This window comes from Geospiza fortis, unplaced genomic scaffold (genome assembly GCF_000277835.1).
Source record: "Geospiza fortis unplaced genomic scaffold, GeoFor_1.0 scaffold47, whole genome shotgun sequence".
NCBI classification, from domain to species: domain Eukaryota; kingdom Metazoa; phylum Chordata; class Aves; order Passeriformes; family Thraupidae; genus Geospiza; species Geospiza fortis.
The window spans coordinates 588801-603362 of record NW_005054569.1 but is presented as its reverse complement, the minus strand read 5'-3'; the positions used below and the strand labels follow the sequence as shown (position 1 = coordinate 603362).

The 14562-nt window shown below is 44.3% G+C and overlaps 1 protein-coding gene across 1 annotated transcript; it reads right to left on the bottom strand.

Moving 5' to 3' along the window:
- Positions 1-4977: 4977 nt before the first annotated feature.
- On the bottom strand, positions 4978-14556 carry RAP2C (RAP2C, member of RAS oncogene family). The gene is made up of 3 exons (XM_005429705.2): positions 14267-14556; positions 12215-12534; positions 4978-7446 (listed from the first exon to the last, which is right to left on the bottom strand). The coding sequence occupies exons 1-2, from the start codon at positions 14537-14539 to the stop codon at positions 12256-12258; spliced, it is 552 nt and encodes a 183-aa protein (XP_005429762.1). The 5' UTR covers positions 14540-14556; the 3' UTR covers positions 4978-7446; positions 12215-12255.
- Positions 14557-14562: the final 6 nt, after the last annotated feature.

Below are 14562 nucleotides of genomic sequence, written 5' to 3'. Positions count from 1 at the left end.
GGTGTCGGTGGTGCCCCGCAACAGACACAGAGAGGACTCGGTGTGCAGGGATGAGCAGGTCACTCCTGCAATCACTTTCCAGTATGCACCCATGGGCATTGCTGACCTTTCCTCCTTTTTCAGATTTCACGTTATGTAAAAACTATTACCAGGATTGCAGGAGGCAGCTTGCTGTGAGGAAATACAAATGACAGCACAAACTGTGCAAGAAACTAAATGCTGCCCTGACTCTGGTGATATCCAGAGCACTTTATCTCATTTTTGATATGCCAGTTGCACTGTGTTGTTGGCACAGCTATATAAAAAGCACTTTGTGATGTTTAATTCAAACAGGTCACTTCAAAGACATGAGAAAGCAATTTATGCAGCAAGAGAAAGCCTCTTAAATGTATTGAATCAAAGGGGCACTGATGCCTCCCAGGACTTGGGCATTGCACAGCATTCAGTGATTTCCACCTGGGGAGAAGCACCTCACCACACCTGTGAGCAGTGCACAGCACTGGGCTGGTACCTTTATTTTTTGCTGCCCTTTATTTTTTCACACATTGCTGGGCCACTTGCTGAGCATCCGGAAGGAGCCTACAGCCAATGGCTTCATGTGAGGAAGCTGCCAAATGGAGTCTGCAGTGCCAGGTGAATCCTAGTGGGAAGGATAGAGTTCTAAGGAACTATGCTGCTTATTTCCATGACAGATGTGGTTTCCTTTTTGGCTCAAGACAAATGACTCTGGTTGAGTAAGCCTTGATTACACCTAGACAAAGAAAGCACATGTTCTCCAGGTACCTCCTGGCCAATGGATCAGACCCATTCCACCATATGGATCTTCATCCTGAGTTTTATTAACACCTCCCTCCCAGGCAGCCCCTCTACCCCCACTCCTTTTTTTCCTTTTATTCTTTCCCAAAAGACCTTTATCACACTTCAGTCCTACCAGGGCACACCAGATTCCAGGAATACTCACAGCTCACAGCAGAGGGAAAGGTGTGACAAAGCCACTCTTCACAGCAGGCAGGGGAGGAGAACAGAGCAGTATGCACCTGAATCTGGGACCTTGGTACTTTTGTAGTGATCAGAGGTGATCCCCACTTCATGGCTTCTCTGCCAGGGCCTTCTGGCAGGTGGTGGCAGCTACAAGACAGACATATTTCCAAAACCAGGAAACATTCCTACATTGTGACTGTCCCGAGATCTCAGGGGTACATTCACAAAACCTTTCCAGATTATTAAAGTGGGCCCCAAGAGGGAGCCATTTGGATGCTCCTGTGCTGACAACTACTTCAGAGACAGCTGAAAGGAAAGGAATGCAGCTGGACACCCAAGCACTTCTAACCACAGCCTGATAATGGGCAGGCCCTGCAGCTAAAATCTTTCTTCTAACCTATTAAAACATCTGCATTACTGAGATTAGACCCAGAGCATTTGGCAAGGCTGTGCTAATTCCTGGAACAACAAATGGAAAATAATGACATCAGTAATGTGACTGTGGTCCCTGCAAGGGACTTCAGAGACCCCCATGACAGCCCAACACCAGAGGCAGGAGCTGCACTCACCTCACACACTCCTTCCTCCAGCAGTGAGGATATATATTCCAAAATCATCTCAGAAAATCCCTCACCACCCCACAGAGCTGCAACTTACGTGTGCTCTGTGAGCAGCTTTCTCTCTTTTCCAACATAGACCAGCTTTCTGAAAATTCAGTTAAATTCTTCTTGTTTTCCCACAGAAGCCAGGCTGTTAGAGATTACAAAATCATTATTAATTTGAAGAAAAGGGGCCAGTAGGATGAATCTCAAGCCAATGACTGACCATCCTATCTTGCCAGTTCCCAAAAAGACAAGTAGCCCTTCAGGAATGTCACACACAGCAAGTGTATTTTCTCTTTTCTGGGCTGACCAAATAATTTAAACATTATGTCAATGTAGATCTTCTAAGGACATAAAACTGTATGAATTAGTCAGCCTCGTGGCAGGAGAAAAATAATTTCTGGAAAAAACAGAAATTTCCCAGAAAGCTGATTGTTTGCTTTACTGAGTTGCAGTCATAAATCAATTAAACCTTTTAGCAGAAGCATGAGCCTTAAGAGAGAACAAGTTACACTGTAGTCTCACAAATGTATGAAATACTAATCCTTTTCATAAGTCTAAGAATTTTTCAACTTTGTTATTTAAGTTCTAGTCCACTATTTATTTACATGCAAGAAGTCCAATTTCAAAATTATTCTACAATGCTGGTGCATCTGATTCCAAGCAAGTCCAAGCACCTCCACATCTCTAACACACCCTTGCCCACATGCCTCCAGGAGGGAAGTGCCACAGTTATGATTTTTCTTCCCAGGAAAGAACAACTGAGGTCACCCCATGACTGGCAGTGTCGCTGAGTCTCAAATCCCATGCAAGCCTAATCACTGGAAATGTGCTTAGTAGGAAGTAAGGCACTGCTAAGAGAGCTCACAGCACACTCAGACTGAACCAGCAGAAAAGGGCTGGACAGGAGGAGCACAGACATGCCACAAACCAAACAAGCAGTAAAGCCTCCCCTGTTAGTGAATATTTCACAGGTTCCTCCAACATGAGAGACCCTTTCCCATCAATTATTGCAGTTATTGCTCCGGAGCCTTTGGAGGGACTTGAAGAAACGGTTTTGAAGGAGAGCACCAGTGACAAGAAAGCTGATTCCATAGTAAATACATTGTTTGCACAGAGAACAAGTTTCATCCCCTACAATCCTGCAATCAGCAGGGTCACTGCCAGCCCAGCTCAGCACTGCCCTCAGCAGCACCAGCACACTGCTGCCAGCGGGACATCAACTCTGCACCGAGCTCAGAGTCCTCCTTCTGTGCTCCTCGCAGCTGCATGGACCAGGCAGAGATAAAAGTGGCTATGTAAAACACCCCAAACCCACATTATTTCACTTTCAGAGCACAGAACATCGGGCCACGTCATCTCCTGACAGAGCGCCCGCAGCGCCGGGAGCCGCTCGCATTTCCTCAGAGTGAGCTGTGAGTCACCAGCCCCAGCACAGCCCAGGCTGCTGCCTTCCAGCACAGATAACTCACAGGTCACTATGTACTGCTCTGGAACCCAGATCTCATTTTAATTAAGGCTAGACACTTCCACCTAGTTCCACACTGTAATTACAGCCCAGCCTCCCGGGGCAGATGCCAGCGTGCAGCTCCACACGAGGTGTGGCCGGCGCTCACCCTCCGCCCCGGCAGGGTCTCTGTGCCCAGTGTGGGGTTTGTGTGGCTGTGGGGTGTGTGTGGCTGTGGGGTGTGTGTGGCTGTGGGGTGCACCCCTGCACACCCAGCCGGGCTGCAGGGCCCAGCCCTGCCCTGGGCAGTGGCACAGTTACGTGTCACCCGTGCTGGCTGGGGGAGCAGGGTGGGGACAGGCCGGTGCTGCAGCTGGCTCCTGCTCTCTGATGGCTCTGGCGGGACATCCCTGTCCTCTGGCTGCACAGGACACTGCAGGCACCTGTAGAGCAAGACCTGGTAGACCAAAGAGAAAGCTGCCATGAAACACTACATAAACAGCCCCAAAACCAAACAGAGCAACATGACATTGCCACATCTATTTAACAAAGGATGCTACACAAGTCTGTGCAGCAACAATCAAGTTCATTCTCAGCACCAAAGACTTTTGAAAGATAATAGCTTAAATAACAATCTTATGTCCTTCCTTAAAATCCCCAACCCAGCCTGTATTACACTGTCACCTGGAAACAAACTAGTGGTGTAAATCACAGGGGTTTAACTGACATCACTTCCCAACCTACAAGTGGAAAGAGGAAGCAGCTTCCTTAGTCAGTCACACTGACTGCCATAAGGAATTGGGAGTAGTGTTGCTGCCTTTTGACTTCTTTTAAACAACACAAGAAGTCAGACTCACACAGCAATGAACCCAACAGTAACACCTCAAAGCAGACAGATCCTAAAGTGTCAGCTCCCACCCCCAGTGACACTAATGAGAACAGGGCATCACACATCTCAGCTAGCTTAGGGAAGCAGACATCTCACCTAAAATCACCTAGAAGCACACCCTACTCTTCTTTATCATTTTCCTCTCGAGATGGAAACTACTTCTCTGTTGCAGCAGAGGAAGTGTGAGCAGGAACAAGAAACAGCACAGAAACCTACCTACAAGATAAGGCTAATGCTGCTTCAGCTAGAGGAGGGGTGATGAGCAGGCTATGTGGTTTTGCCTGCTGACACACTGCTGAGGACTGAAGGTACCACGGTATCAACTTTTTCTCAACTTGAAATCACATTTTCCATTAATGCACAGCTTTAGTTATAAATGCAGTACCAAAGGTCAGTGCCAAGACTGTATGTTCTCAGGAAGATGCACTTTTTGTTACAGGGCCCAGATGACAATCATTGACTTGGCAAATTCAGGGCTCTTACTGAGCATTTAAGATAATTGTTATCAAATAGCTTTAGGCACTTTTTTCTGGAAAAATCTTGTGCCTCTCCAGTGGCAGAGCTCCAGGAGCACTCACTCTGCCAGGGTGGTGGGAAGATGTCAGCTCTGGCTGGAGGGCAGCTACAGACACTGCAAGGTGATGTCAGGACTTGTGGCCATCTTCACAAACAGAAAGCCTGCATGGAAACAAGAGTGTTACAGACTCACACAAGACAAACACAGATTTCTTTTGACCAAAGCTCCATCACACTGGCCTGTGAGGGGCCTGCTCTGAACTGGCCCCCAGCTCAGGGAGTGCCTGCCTTGCACAGGAAGATGGTGCACAGCCCTTGCTCCCCTTCTCTCTCCTCAGAGCACCCGACACTGTTACACCCAGCTGGGGCACAGCTGTACACCCTGCTCCCCCACACCAGGACTCACTCAAGACAATTCAGATGTGGTTACTGCATTTAGAATAAAACCAGGACCTCAAAAACGACCCACAAAATAAAAAGCAGCAGCAACTTGTCAGTTCAGCCCACTCTTGAAGAAACTGAACACAGACTACTCACCCCAGTTTGGTAATACAGGTATCTATTTTATTAAAAAAGTTACAAACAGGTGGACTGTAGGGTTGTCTTACAAAATGACAAGAATGAATTCTACTGGAAAAAACTTTTTACAAAGCATTATAGGTAATTGTTCCATTTTTGCACTTGTTATTCCAGATTTCACCTATCACTGATAAAGATACAGTACATTAGATACAAGATGTTAGGTTACATTTTTATTTGTAGAGCCCTACTGCAGTGATTTGAACAACTCCTAAACAGATGCCATAGTAAAGACAATACATATTGCATTTATTATTAGCCTCTTACTCTAATAAGCAACTTCACATGCAAACTATTGAGGAAGCCTAAATAAACTTTTGGTCCCTTTTTCCCCCCGAAGTGTGCTGCAGAAACCATCTCATTTTCCCAGTCCTGTCACTCTAAGCTAGTTCAAGTTTAAGGTTTTTTTTTTCATTTGTTTGTTTTTTGTGTTTTTTTTTTTTTCTTTTTTTGCTGAGGTCAATGAAAATGAACACTGCTTTGAAAACTACCCATAGGAATGAACCACTGATCAATAGCAACCAACTTTTTCCTTCTTAGACAAAGGAAAACTAGGATTTTTATGAAATACTTTCATATCCTATTACTTCCTTACAACCTACCAAAATGATCAACAACCATCACTTAAAAAAAAAGTCTAGTTTGAATACAAGGTTTGGTTTAATTCTGATATTAAAGTGCAAACCTAAGTATTAGCCTCAGCCTGTTTATAAAGTTTGTACAAACAGGAAAAAAAATTTCAAGTAACCCCACAGAAAAAGAATCAGGTGTTTTAATAACCAGGCAGAAATCCTGTCCTCTTCTTTTCAGGATTCAAATTCAACACTGAATGTAGACACATCTTTATTTCTGCTAATATTGTAGTCAGCCTGCATTATTACCAATAAAACACATTAATATTGAGATACTGTACCGGTGATCTTTTATTGTTTTAAATGCCATCATCCACAATACAATTTGTGAGTTTTCAATTGCTTAACCTCATATATCCATCACTGCTTTTACTGGAGCTTTTCTCATAGATATTTAACTATTACAGGGAAAGAATGTACATTTCTAGAAGCATGTTCAAATGACTAAAGCTGGGCTCCTAAAAACCTAGAACTTTGGTGCAGTAGGTGAGCTGCAGTTATTAAATTTCTGCAAAAAAAATTACACATTTTAAACCACTGCTAGAAAAAGCTCTCATGTATGCAACACGTTAATAGAGGTGAACAAAAAGATTTCATCTGTTCTTTGTACATTTTCATTCTGCTCTTTATACCTGTGTTATTGTTAAAATTTTCAAGTATTCAGAGAAAATGTTGATCAGGTAAACAATAAGGAAGGCAATGGCTGTTTAAAGCACGCTTGCAGTTAGTATCACTGAAACCTGGTGCTTTTCCCCTTGTTACACCAACTTGTCTCTAATATTAAACTTGTTTATTGGGGAAAAAAAACCAAACTAAAAAGCAATTTGTGACAGTGCAAGAAAAATTTTAACAAATATTGCTTTAAAATATTATTCAGAAAGACAAATATTAGAAACTATAAAATGTAAAGTGATCTTATTTGCATTAGATTTACATATGCAGAGGTCTACTAGATGTCTCTTACTGTGCCAGGCAAAGCTGAGCTGACAGAGTAGGCATAGAGCCCATTTTGAAGGATACATTATCCCTTTTCAAAGGCATAGAGAAGCAATTTGTAAACAAACAAGTTTAGAAACTCAGTAGAAGGAAAAGTGTGCTGCTGTTTTTCAATGCTACAATTGTCATTTTCAATTAAGAAACCCGAGATTGCCAGAAACATCAGCTGGAGACTTTCTATGCCATTCCAAGTAATCCCTACTGTCAAATCAGACCAGTTACAAACACATTGTCACAGCTGCATTTGCCAAGAAAAGGGATACTACATCCATACAACAGAGTGCCTTCAGTATCTTTCCATGACACTGTCACACGTAAACAAAAAGTCTCAAAGAATGACCAACTACATTGTAGGAGAAAACCTTGCAAATAGAAATAAGCACTGATGCGAGGTAATATACAGAAGTAACCATTTGTTTAAGGCTCAACTTATTCTCCATTAAAACTCTCTTCTTTTAAAAGGCATTGAGTAGGTAATACTGAGTTTAAGTATTTAATAAATACAAATTCAGAATTGATTAAAGAAATCAATTAAAATATTAAAAATGAACTCTTGCATATTAGCCATTATATGAACTTAGAAAGCTATAAAAGGACTGATAGATAAAGAACAGATTTTAAAACTTATGGTAAACATGCTAAGCATTCTGATTAAGGTGTGTGGATCCTGGAGGCCACCAACCTTATGCACTTAGATGTATGGCAATGTGCTGTAATAGAGACAGGTTTACCAAGGCTCAGCTCTGCAACCTGGGCTGAAAGTTCTCCAAAGCAGCATCTGTGCAAGTTTCCTCTGAGTTTTATCTGCAATTTAAACAAACAAACAAACAAAAACCTAATGAAAGCCAGATTCAATACATATCCAAAGTGAACAGGGCTCCTCCCCTGCCTGGAATGGCCAGTTTTCCATCATGAGCTCCAAAGCACTGTTTTCCACAGCAGCATTCCCAAATGCTCCACTAACTCTGATAATACAGGAGGCAAGCAGGTAACAACCTATTGCTATTCACTTTGTAACAGCTGCTACTGTGGGATAGGAAATTGCACCTAAAAATCTGAAAAAGCTGGGAAATTTAAGTTCTCTTGTACAGATGCACCAATGCAGGACCTAGTGTATGTGTAATATCCAGTAACACACAGCAAGGGCCTTGAGCACAAGTTCTGAGAACAGGCAGATGAACCACCTCACTCAGTTTTGACACCTGTGCTCTCAGCAATCAGACCCTCTAACTGACTCCAAAAAAAGCCCCTTAGCATTCAGACAGCCTCAGCAGGGACAGAGCTGTACACCACCATCCTCAATCAAACACACCAACATATGTGACCAAACCATCTTTGCTTTTTAGATAACTTGCTTGCAGCTCCCAGGATTTATCTGCAGAGATATCCTAAAAGTCTCAGGTGAAGCTCAAAGTCTGTAGAAACCTGTCATATGTATGTGCACGTACTTCACTCTAGCTTGATCCATGACTTTTCAGGGATTTTGAGGAGCCTTCTCAATTCTTCAATTTCTCCAAATGAGTCAGGACCTTATGTTTCCTACTGCACCATTTCTTTCCAGCTGTTGATTTGCTCTCAGCTAACAGTCTGTCACCACAGAGGGCTCTGACATGGCCAGGGTTCCCCCTCTTGCCTAGCTGGCAGCAGGAGCAGCACTGCTGCCCTGACAGGAACCAACAGCCAGGTTTTTCTTGCTGGTTTGTGTGTTTTCCAACTAACAGCAACTCCCTCTCAATCTGGTAAGATCACTCCCACTCCACACACTGTTGCTGGTCCACAAGTTTTAGACAGAGAGAGTCCCTGTACTGTCAGAAGCAGCAAACCAACATTTAGTTTCTAACGGGGATGGATTAGACCTGCTTAATAGATGTTTTATCTTTGCTTAGAGCATAGAAGAGGAAACCATTTACAGTGTAGCTCCTCATCCTATCAGAATTAGATCCACCCCAAAAACTTCATCTAAACCCAGCATTCCATAATGTGGCCAGCAAAGAATTGCTGGGAATAGTAAGAACAGAAAAATGCATGAATGGTATTTTCCTCCACAGGCCCTTCAGCATCCTTGGATTTGCAGGTTAGGGACCTCCCAGTTCAGATTTGTCATCTTTCCATTTGTGTTTAGTTACTAAAATTAACACTACAGGATACCTCACCTGGCTTCATTTGCCTGTGATATTTTATACCATTCTCTGCTCTCTTCTGTGAGCAGGCAGGAGAGAAGGGGAAGTTAGACAATATAGTATAATAAATGAGTCTGTGTTGCACAGCCACACAGACCAGAACAGAGAACACTTTCAGTTTTTATTCCTAGAGTATTCCTCTTCTTTCACCCTTGCCAATATCAATTACTCATGAACACAGGGGACAGAAACCAGAATCAGTCTTTCATCCCAACCTTTAAGGTGTTACCAATCCTATTAGTATCAGAAAGACTTTAGTGCACAACCACTGTACCAAGTACCACACTTTAAAGAAAATTCAAAACACAAAACAGTGTCATACTGAAAACTCAAGGAGCAAGGAACACAAAGCAAGTCCTGGAACTCTCCCATCTCTGAATACAAGGCAAAACTACAGAAGACCACTGCAGAAACACAAAAGAGGAGGTGGGAAACAGGATGTGAGAACAACACACATTTTTAAAAGGAACTAAGGGTTATCCTGACTATGCAGTTATGTTCCATCCTCCATCTCAGCCAAGGCAGCTGACTGGAACAACAGTTTAGCAAATGCTTCTCAAAAGTGTCATGAAAGAACCTACACATCATAGCTGACAGACAGGCAGAAGTATCAGCACCAAAAAGAGCTCAGGTTAAGTGGTACCTGAGCGTTAAAACTGACATTGGAACAGCCTCAGGCAAAGCTAGGCTCAGAAAAGAAACCCAGCCCCACCCCTCTGGTGCCCTCCTGGCACCAGAGCTGCAGGAGCACAAACTGTTGTATGTACTGCTCTGTGAACTGACACACCCAAGACTCTTCCTGGACACAGCCAGGTGACAGAACTCAGAGATGATGATGATCCCAGGACACAGCTGTAGTTCAAGCCCACAGGTTTTCAGAGAGGTGGTTCTACCTCCTCAGTTTCAATTTACCTAGGAGGGGTCACTCCTAAAGCAGAGGTCTGACAAGCAGCAATTGTTTCCTGGATCACAGATAAGCAGGATTACAAAGCTGATTAGAGCTATCACCAGACACCATCAGCACCTCTCCTACCAGAGCACATCAGACAGAAATTATCAAGCAGCAAAGGCTTATGATAAAGTTAATGAGATCCTACATCTACTCAATCAAAGAACAAGGATAGAGTGGGAGCCAGGAAGAGGAAAGCACCCCAAAAGTGTTAGCCTGAAATGAAATATACAGAGCATGAAGTCTGTGAAAAGCCAGAATGAGTAATAAAAAGTTCCAGACGTGGTGAGAACTGGACTGAAGAGGAAATGGATCAGGAAGGAAAGACTTGTTTGGCACAGGTGATGAGACTACACTAGGCAGAGGCAGCACTGCCCAGAAGCAAGGAAGCAGTTTGCTGCTAACGGCTTGGGGTGATTGTCTAAGCCAGGGAGAAGGAAGGAGAGGAAATCTCTATCACAAAAGCTTAGATCCCCTGTCTCAAGACCTCACAAAGACATAAGAATACAGATGTTTCTTCTGAAGCAAGAACATGTTGAGGAAGTCACCAAATCTAGGTAAAAGTTATCATTCAAAGGAATAACGTGGCCCTGCCCCTTCTTCCATTTCACCTGTAAGACTAAATGTGCTACTTAGTGCTAAATCCAGAAGCAGGCAGGTTTCAAAGCCTCCCTTAGAAGAATCAATTTCAGAACTCTAAATTTCAAGGATGAAAGCCCCGATTTTGTCAGAGTTCAATACAGTAATCTGCACAAGACAAACCATTAGTAACCCAGGGGATTGCCATATCCTTTGGCATGATACTTCTAGTCCACATAATCTTGTTTGTGAAGCTGCCTTAGAAATAGCTGCAACATTGCATTACTATACACAATACAGGATATTACCCCTGCAGCACTCAATTTAAAAAAAGGCAGTAATTTCTTAAGATTCATTTCTTCCTAGAACTCCATGGATTCTGCAGGTGTGATTAATGTACAATGAAAGACTTGATTTTTATTTTCCTCTGCTCCAAAACAACAAGCTCACCTTTCAACAAGCAAATCTCAAACTTACACCTCTTACACAGTGACAGCAGCCCTTCCTAATTTCACAGAACTGGAGATAAAAACATCATGTATTATCTGTAGCATGACAGTGCTAGGGCCATGAGTACCTGAAATTTGATATTTACAAAGCACTTGATAACAATCTCAAAGAGAAGCTCTGAGACTTCACTCTGACCTTGCACTCAAGATTAAAGAGGATACATGGTCCAAAGCTTCCAGTAATAACCTATTTTCCCCTCTTGTCACTCAGACACAAAAAGCTCCTTTGAGTTAAGCAAGTTACTACCATGGCAGTGGAGTCTGAGCCTCAAGCAGTGCAGCTGTCAGGAGGGGCAGTTCCTTCCCCTGAGTTTCTACATCCTCCCTCATTCCTGCACTTGCTCTCGGAGATCACGAGTTGTTTGTGAAGGTCCAACAGACAACTGGAGGTCTGAGGGCCCAGCTGGCTGCACACAGAGCACACCAAGGGTGCTTTGCAGGCACATGGATCTGAGCCAGAGGTGAAACAAGACCTGCAACAGCTACAGGGGAAACAGGAGTGGTGGGGGCTCAGAACCACCTCATGGGAATGCACACTGGGGAGGGACAGACCCGTTCACAGTCAGGAGGAAAAAGGTGATGAAAAAGACCAAACATGTGAAAGGCCAAAGGCAGCTGTCCTGGAGGGAAAAAAATGAAAATTAAAGCAACACCTGACACAGGGGAAGCTTTACAGAGGGCCCTCTGAACACTGAACTCTCATCACACCTCTTGTGAGCCACTGGGAGAGTTGTGCATTGGGAAGCCATTTTACAGTGTGTTCTCTGCTCTGGAGATTTGAGATGAAGAGCACTTTGTGCACGCCCTTGACTATTACATGTGGGCTTTGAGCCACTTCTCATCACTCAGGGTGGTTCTTTTGCAAGAGAAACTTATTCCACTGATAAGGCAGAAGGGCACTGTCAGTTTCTGTACTACAGAACTTTATTTCTTTCAAACAAGCTCAAAGTCTTCTCAATAAAACTACCGGGAAACTTGGTCACAATAATCCCATTGAACTCCAAGGTAACTCCCATTACTGGAAAATAATTCAGATACCAGCTACAAGAATAAACTCACTGCAACATCACAAAGCACTTATGCAGAATAACACAGCATCAAATACAGCACTAACAGTCAAAATAGGTGCAGATGAGATCATTCAATTTGTGTCATTGTAAAATTACTGCAAGCAAATGCAGCATTCCCTGACTAACCCTGCTGAGGTAACACGAGAAGTCCATTTGACTCAACCATGTGCACAAGCTCCCTTCTCTTTTGGAGGAAGGCTGCCTCATTTCAGACTCCTTATCCCTTTATCTTTTACTGAAACACCACGTTTAGGCACCTCAGTTAGTTATGACTGTTCCACCAACCTGCTCTGTATGGCCATGGTTGAGGTTTTTCTTAATCTCTCTCACTGGACGATGCAAGTTGTACAACATTGATCTTGTTTTTCAGGCAGGGAGGCATAGTTCATTTGCCTGACGATCTCAGCAAACAGTTCATCCACCATTGTTTTGCTCTTGGCTGACGTCTCCATGAAGGGACAGCCCCACTCCTGAGCCAGGGCTCTGCCTTCTGCAGACGGGACTTCCCTCTCCGACTCCAGATCCACTTTATTCCCCACCAGGATCAGAGGAACCTTCTCGTATCTCTTCACCCGGACAATCTGGTCCCTCATGGGCTTGATGTCCTGGTCAGACAATCCAGCTGGTTAGTACATGCAAGGGATCACATGGAACTTCCACACAACCACTGCAGAAACACACTTTAATAACCCTCACATGCAGCTGAACATTAAAAACACATCAGAAGGCTTTTTAAACTCATAGTCACGCAAATCTAGAATTCAGAGAAAATTTACTACCTGCCACTAAGTTACTTCTTCTTTTCTATAAAAGCATGCACACTTTAGAGAATTTTATGTGCCTTCACAAACAGAAAGTGACTGCTGTGCTCTCAGACAGTCTCAGCCAGAGGAGGACACGGCATTGCTGCTCTGAAGGCTGGTTTCAGCTTTCTGAAGAAGCTGTCTCAAGTCTAAGGACCTGTAACCCTAGCAGGGGCATGCCATTACACAACCATTTAGGAAGTTTGTGCTTAGTTTACAGTTTGAGAAAGCCATCAATTTAAATAAAGCCTTCTCAGTCCTGGAATGCTTAGAATAATTCATTGTGAAGACATTTAATCACATGTAAGTAACCAAATTAGATGTTGTAAAGAGATTTTATTACCTAGAGATGCATTTATTCAAGCCTGAGCCGACACGGGGCGTTTACACTTGAAAGTCTGAGTCAGCCTGCTCTGCCCCCTGAGTGTTTTAAGTTGCTATCAGTACTACAAATTCTTGCATAGTTCTGAGACAAAGCAATCCCAGCGTTTGAAGTTACCACTGTGTAAAGAACTGCAGAGAGGTTTACACCTACAGCCTTCAGAGCAAACACTACAGACAGACGGGAATAATTAAATATTAACAAGGTGGATTACTGCACATCCATTCCTCGAATAATGAGGGCTCACTGGAACCCAAAAATCAGTGAAAATGAGAGCAAAAGCATCCCAATGTCACTGCTGTTGTTTTCCAAAGATAAGCGTGTCTTCAGCTTGCACAGGGTTGTTTCAGGGCCTCTGCTAAGATAAGGTTTAGCCTTCAGCAGAAGCAAACAGTGGGGGTGTGCACGGTCTTGCCAAGCAGCTCGAACACACCCAGCTCAGCAGCCCAGCCAAGGCAGGAGCTGCAAATCCCCGCGCTGCACGGAGTGCTGCTAAACTCACCTATTGCCCAAAAACAAAGCCCCGCTTCTACAGGCAGCTCAGAGCAACTACTAGCTGAGACATTTCCTTTTTTTTGGAAGCGTTTTAATAGTAGAAATCAAATCCAGATCCACAAACGATCGTGTATAGCTAGCTCTCCTCTCCAGCACTCCACCTACGCTGTGAGAGCACGGAGCTCGTGCTGGACAGGAATATATTTTGGGGGCAGGGAGCGGAAAATAGCAGCTCACTTAACAAGTCACAACTGCAGAACAATGAGACTCTCTTCAAGAGCAACTGCAGAAACATGCCTTTTAGGAAGGAGAGGGGGTTGGAAGGGGAAGTCTCGGGTTTAATATCGAGTGATTTCTTCACAAAGGGGGATTGCCAAGAGATTTCTGTTGGGGAAGTGGGAGCTAGTCATTGTTCTCCAGCACTGCGTGGGATTTAACAATGGTGGCACCCTGATAAGTACCTGCAAAGCAAGCAGTTTTCCATCAGGAAGCAGGGCTGGTAAACGCGCTTTCAAGTTGGGCATTTACACTTTTGGCCCTTCGGAGATAAAGCGCTTTCCACGCACACGTGGCTACCCCTAAAACTTCCTCCTCGGCCCAGCGCCTTCCCCGGGCAGGGCCGGCCCCAGCCGAGGACGGGACCCCGGGCGAGGTTACCTGGAAGGACTGCTGGTTGACCAGGCTGTAGACGAGGATGAATCCCTGCCCGTTCTTGATGTAGAGGTCGCGCATGGAGGCGAACTGCTCGGTGCCCGCCGTGTCCAGGATCTCCAGCACCGAGGGGGACGAGTCCACCTCGATCTCCTTGCGGTAGAAGTCCTCAATGGTGGGGTCATACTTCTCGATGAAGGTCCCGGTGACGAACTGCACCGTCAGGGCGGACTTCCCCACCCCCCCGCTGCCCAGCACCACCACCTTGTACTCCCGCATCGGGCCCCGCTCGCCGTTCCCCG

Excerpts from the sequence above, each read along its gene's own strand:
- RAP2C (XM_005429705.2), bottom strand. The coding sequence starts at position 14,539 with ATGCGGGAGTACAAGGTGGTGGTGCTGGGCAGCGGGGGGGTGGGGAAG. Across the intron at positions 12,535-14,266 it reads TCAACCAGCAGTCCTTCCAG|GACATCAAGCCCATGAGGGA; the intron begins GTAACCTCGCCC and ends TTGTCTGACCAG.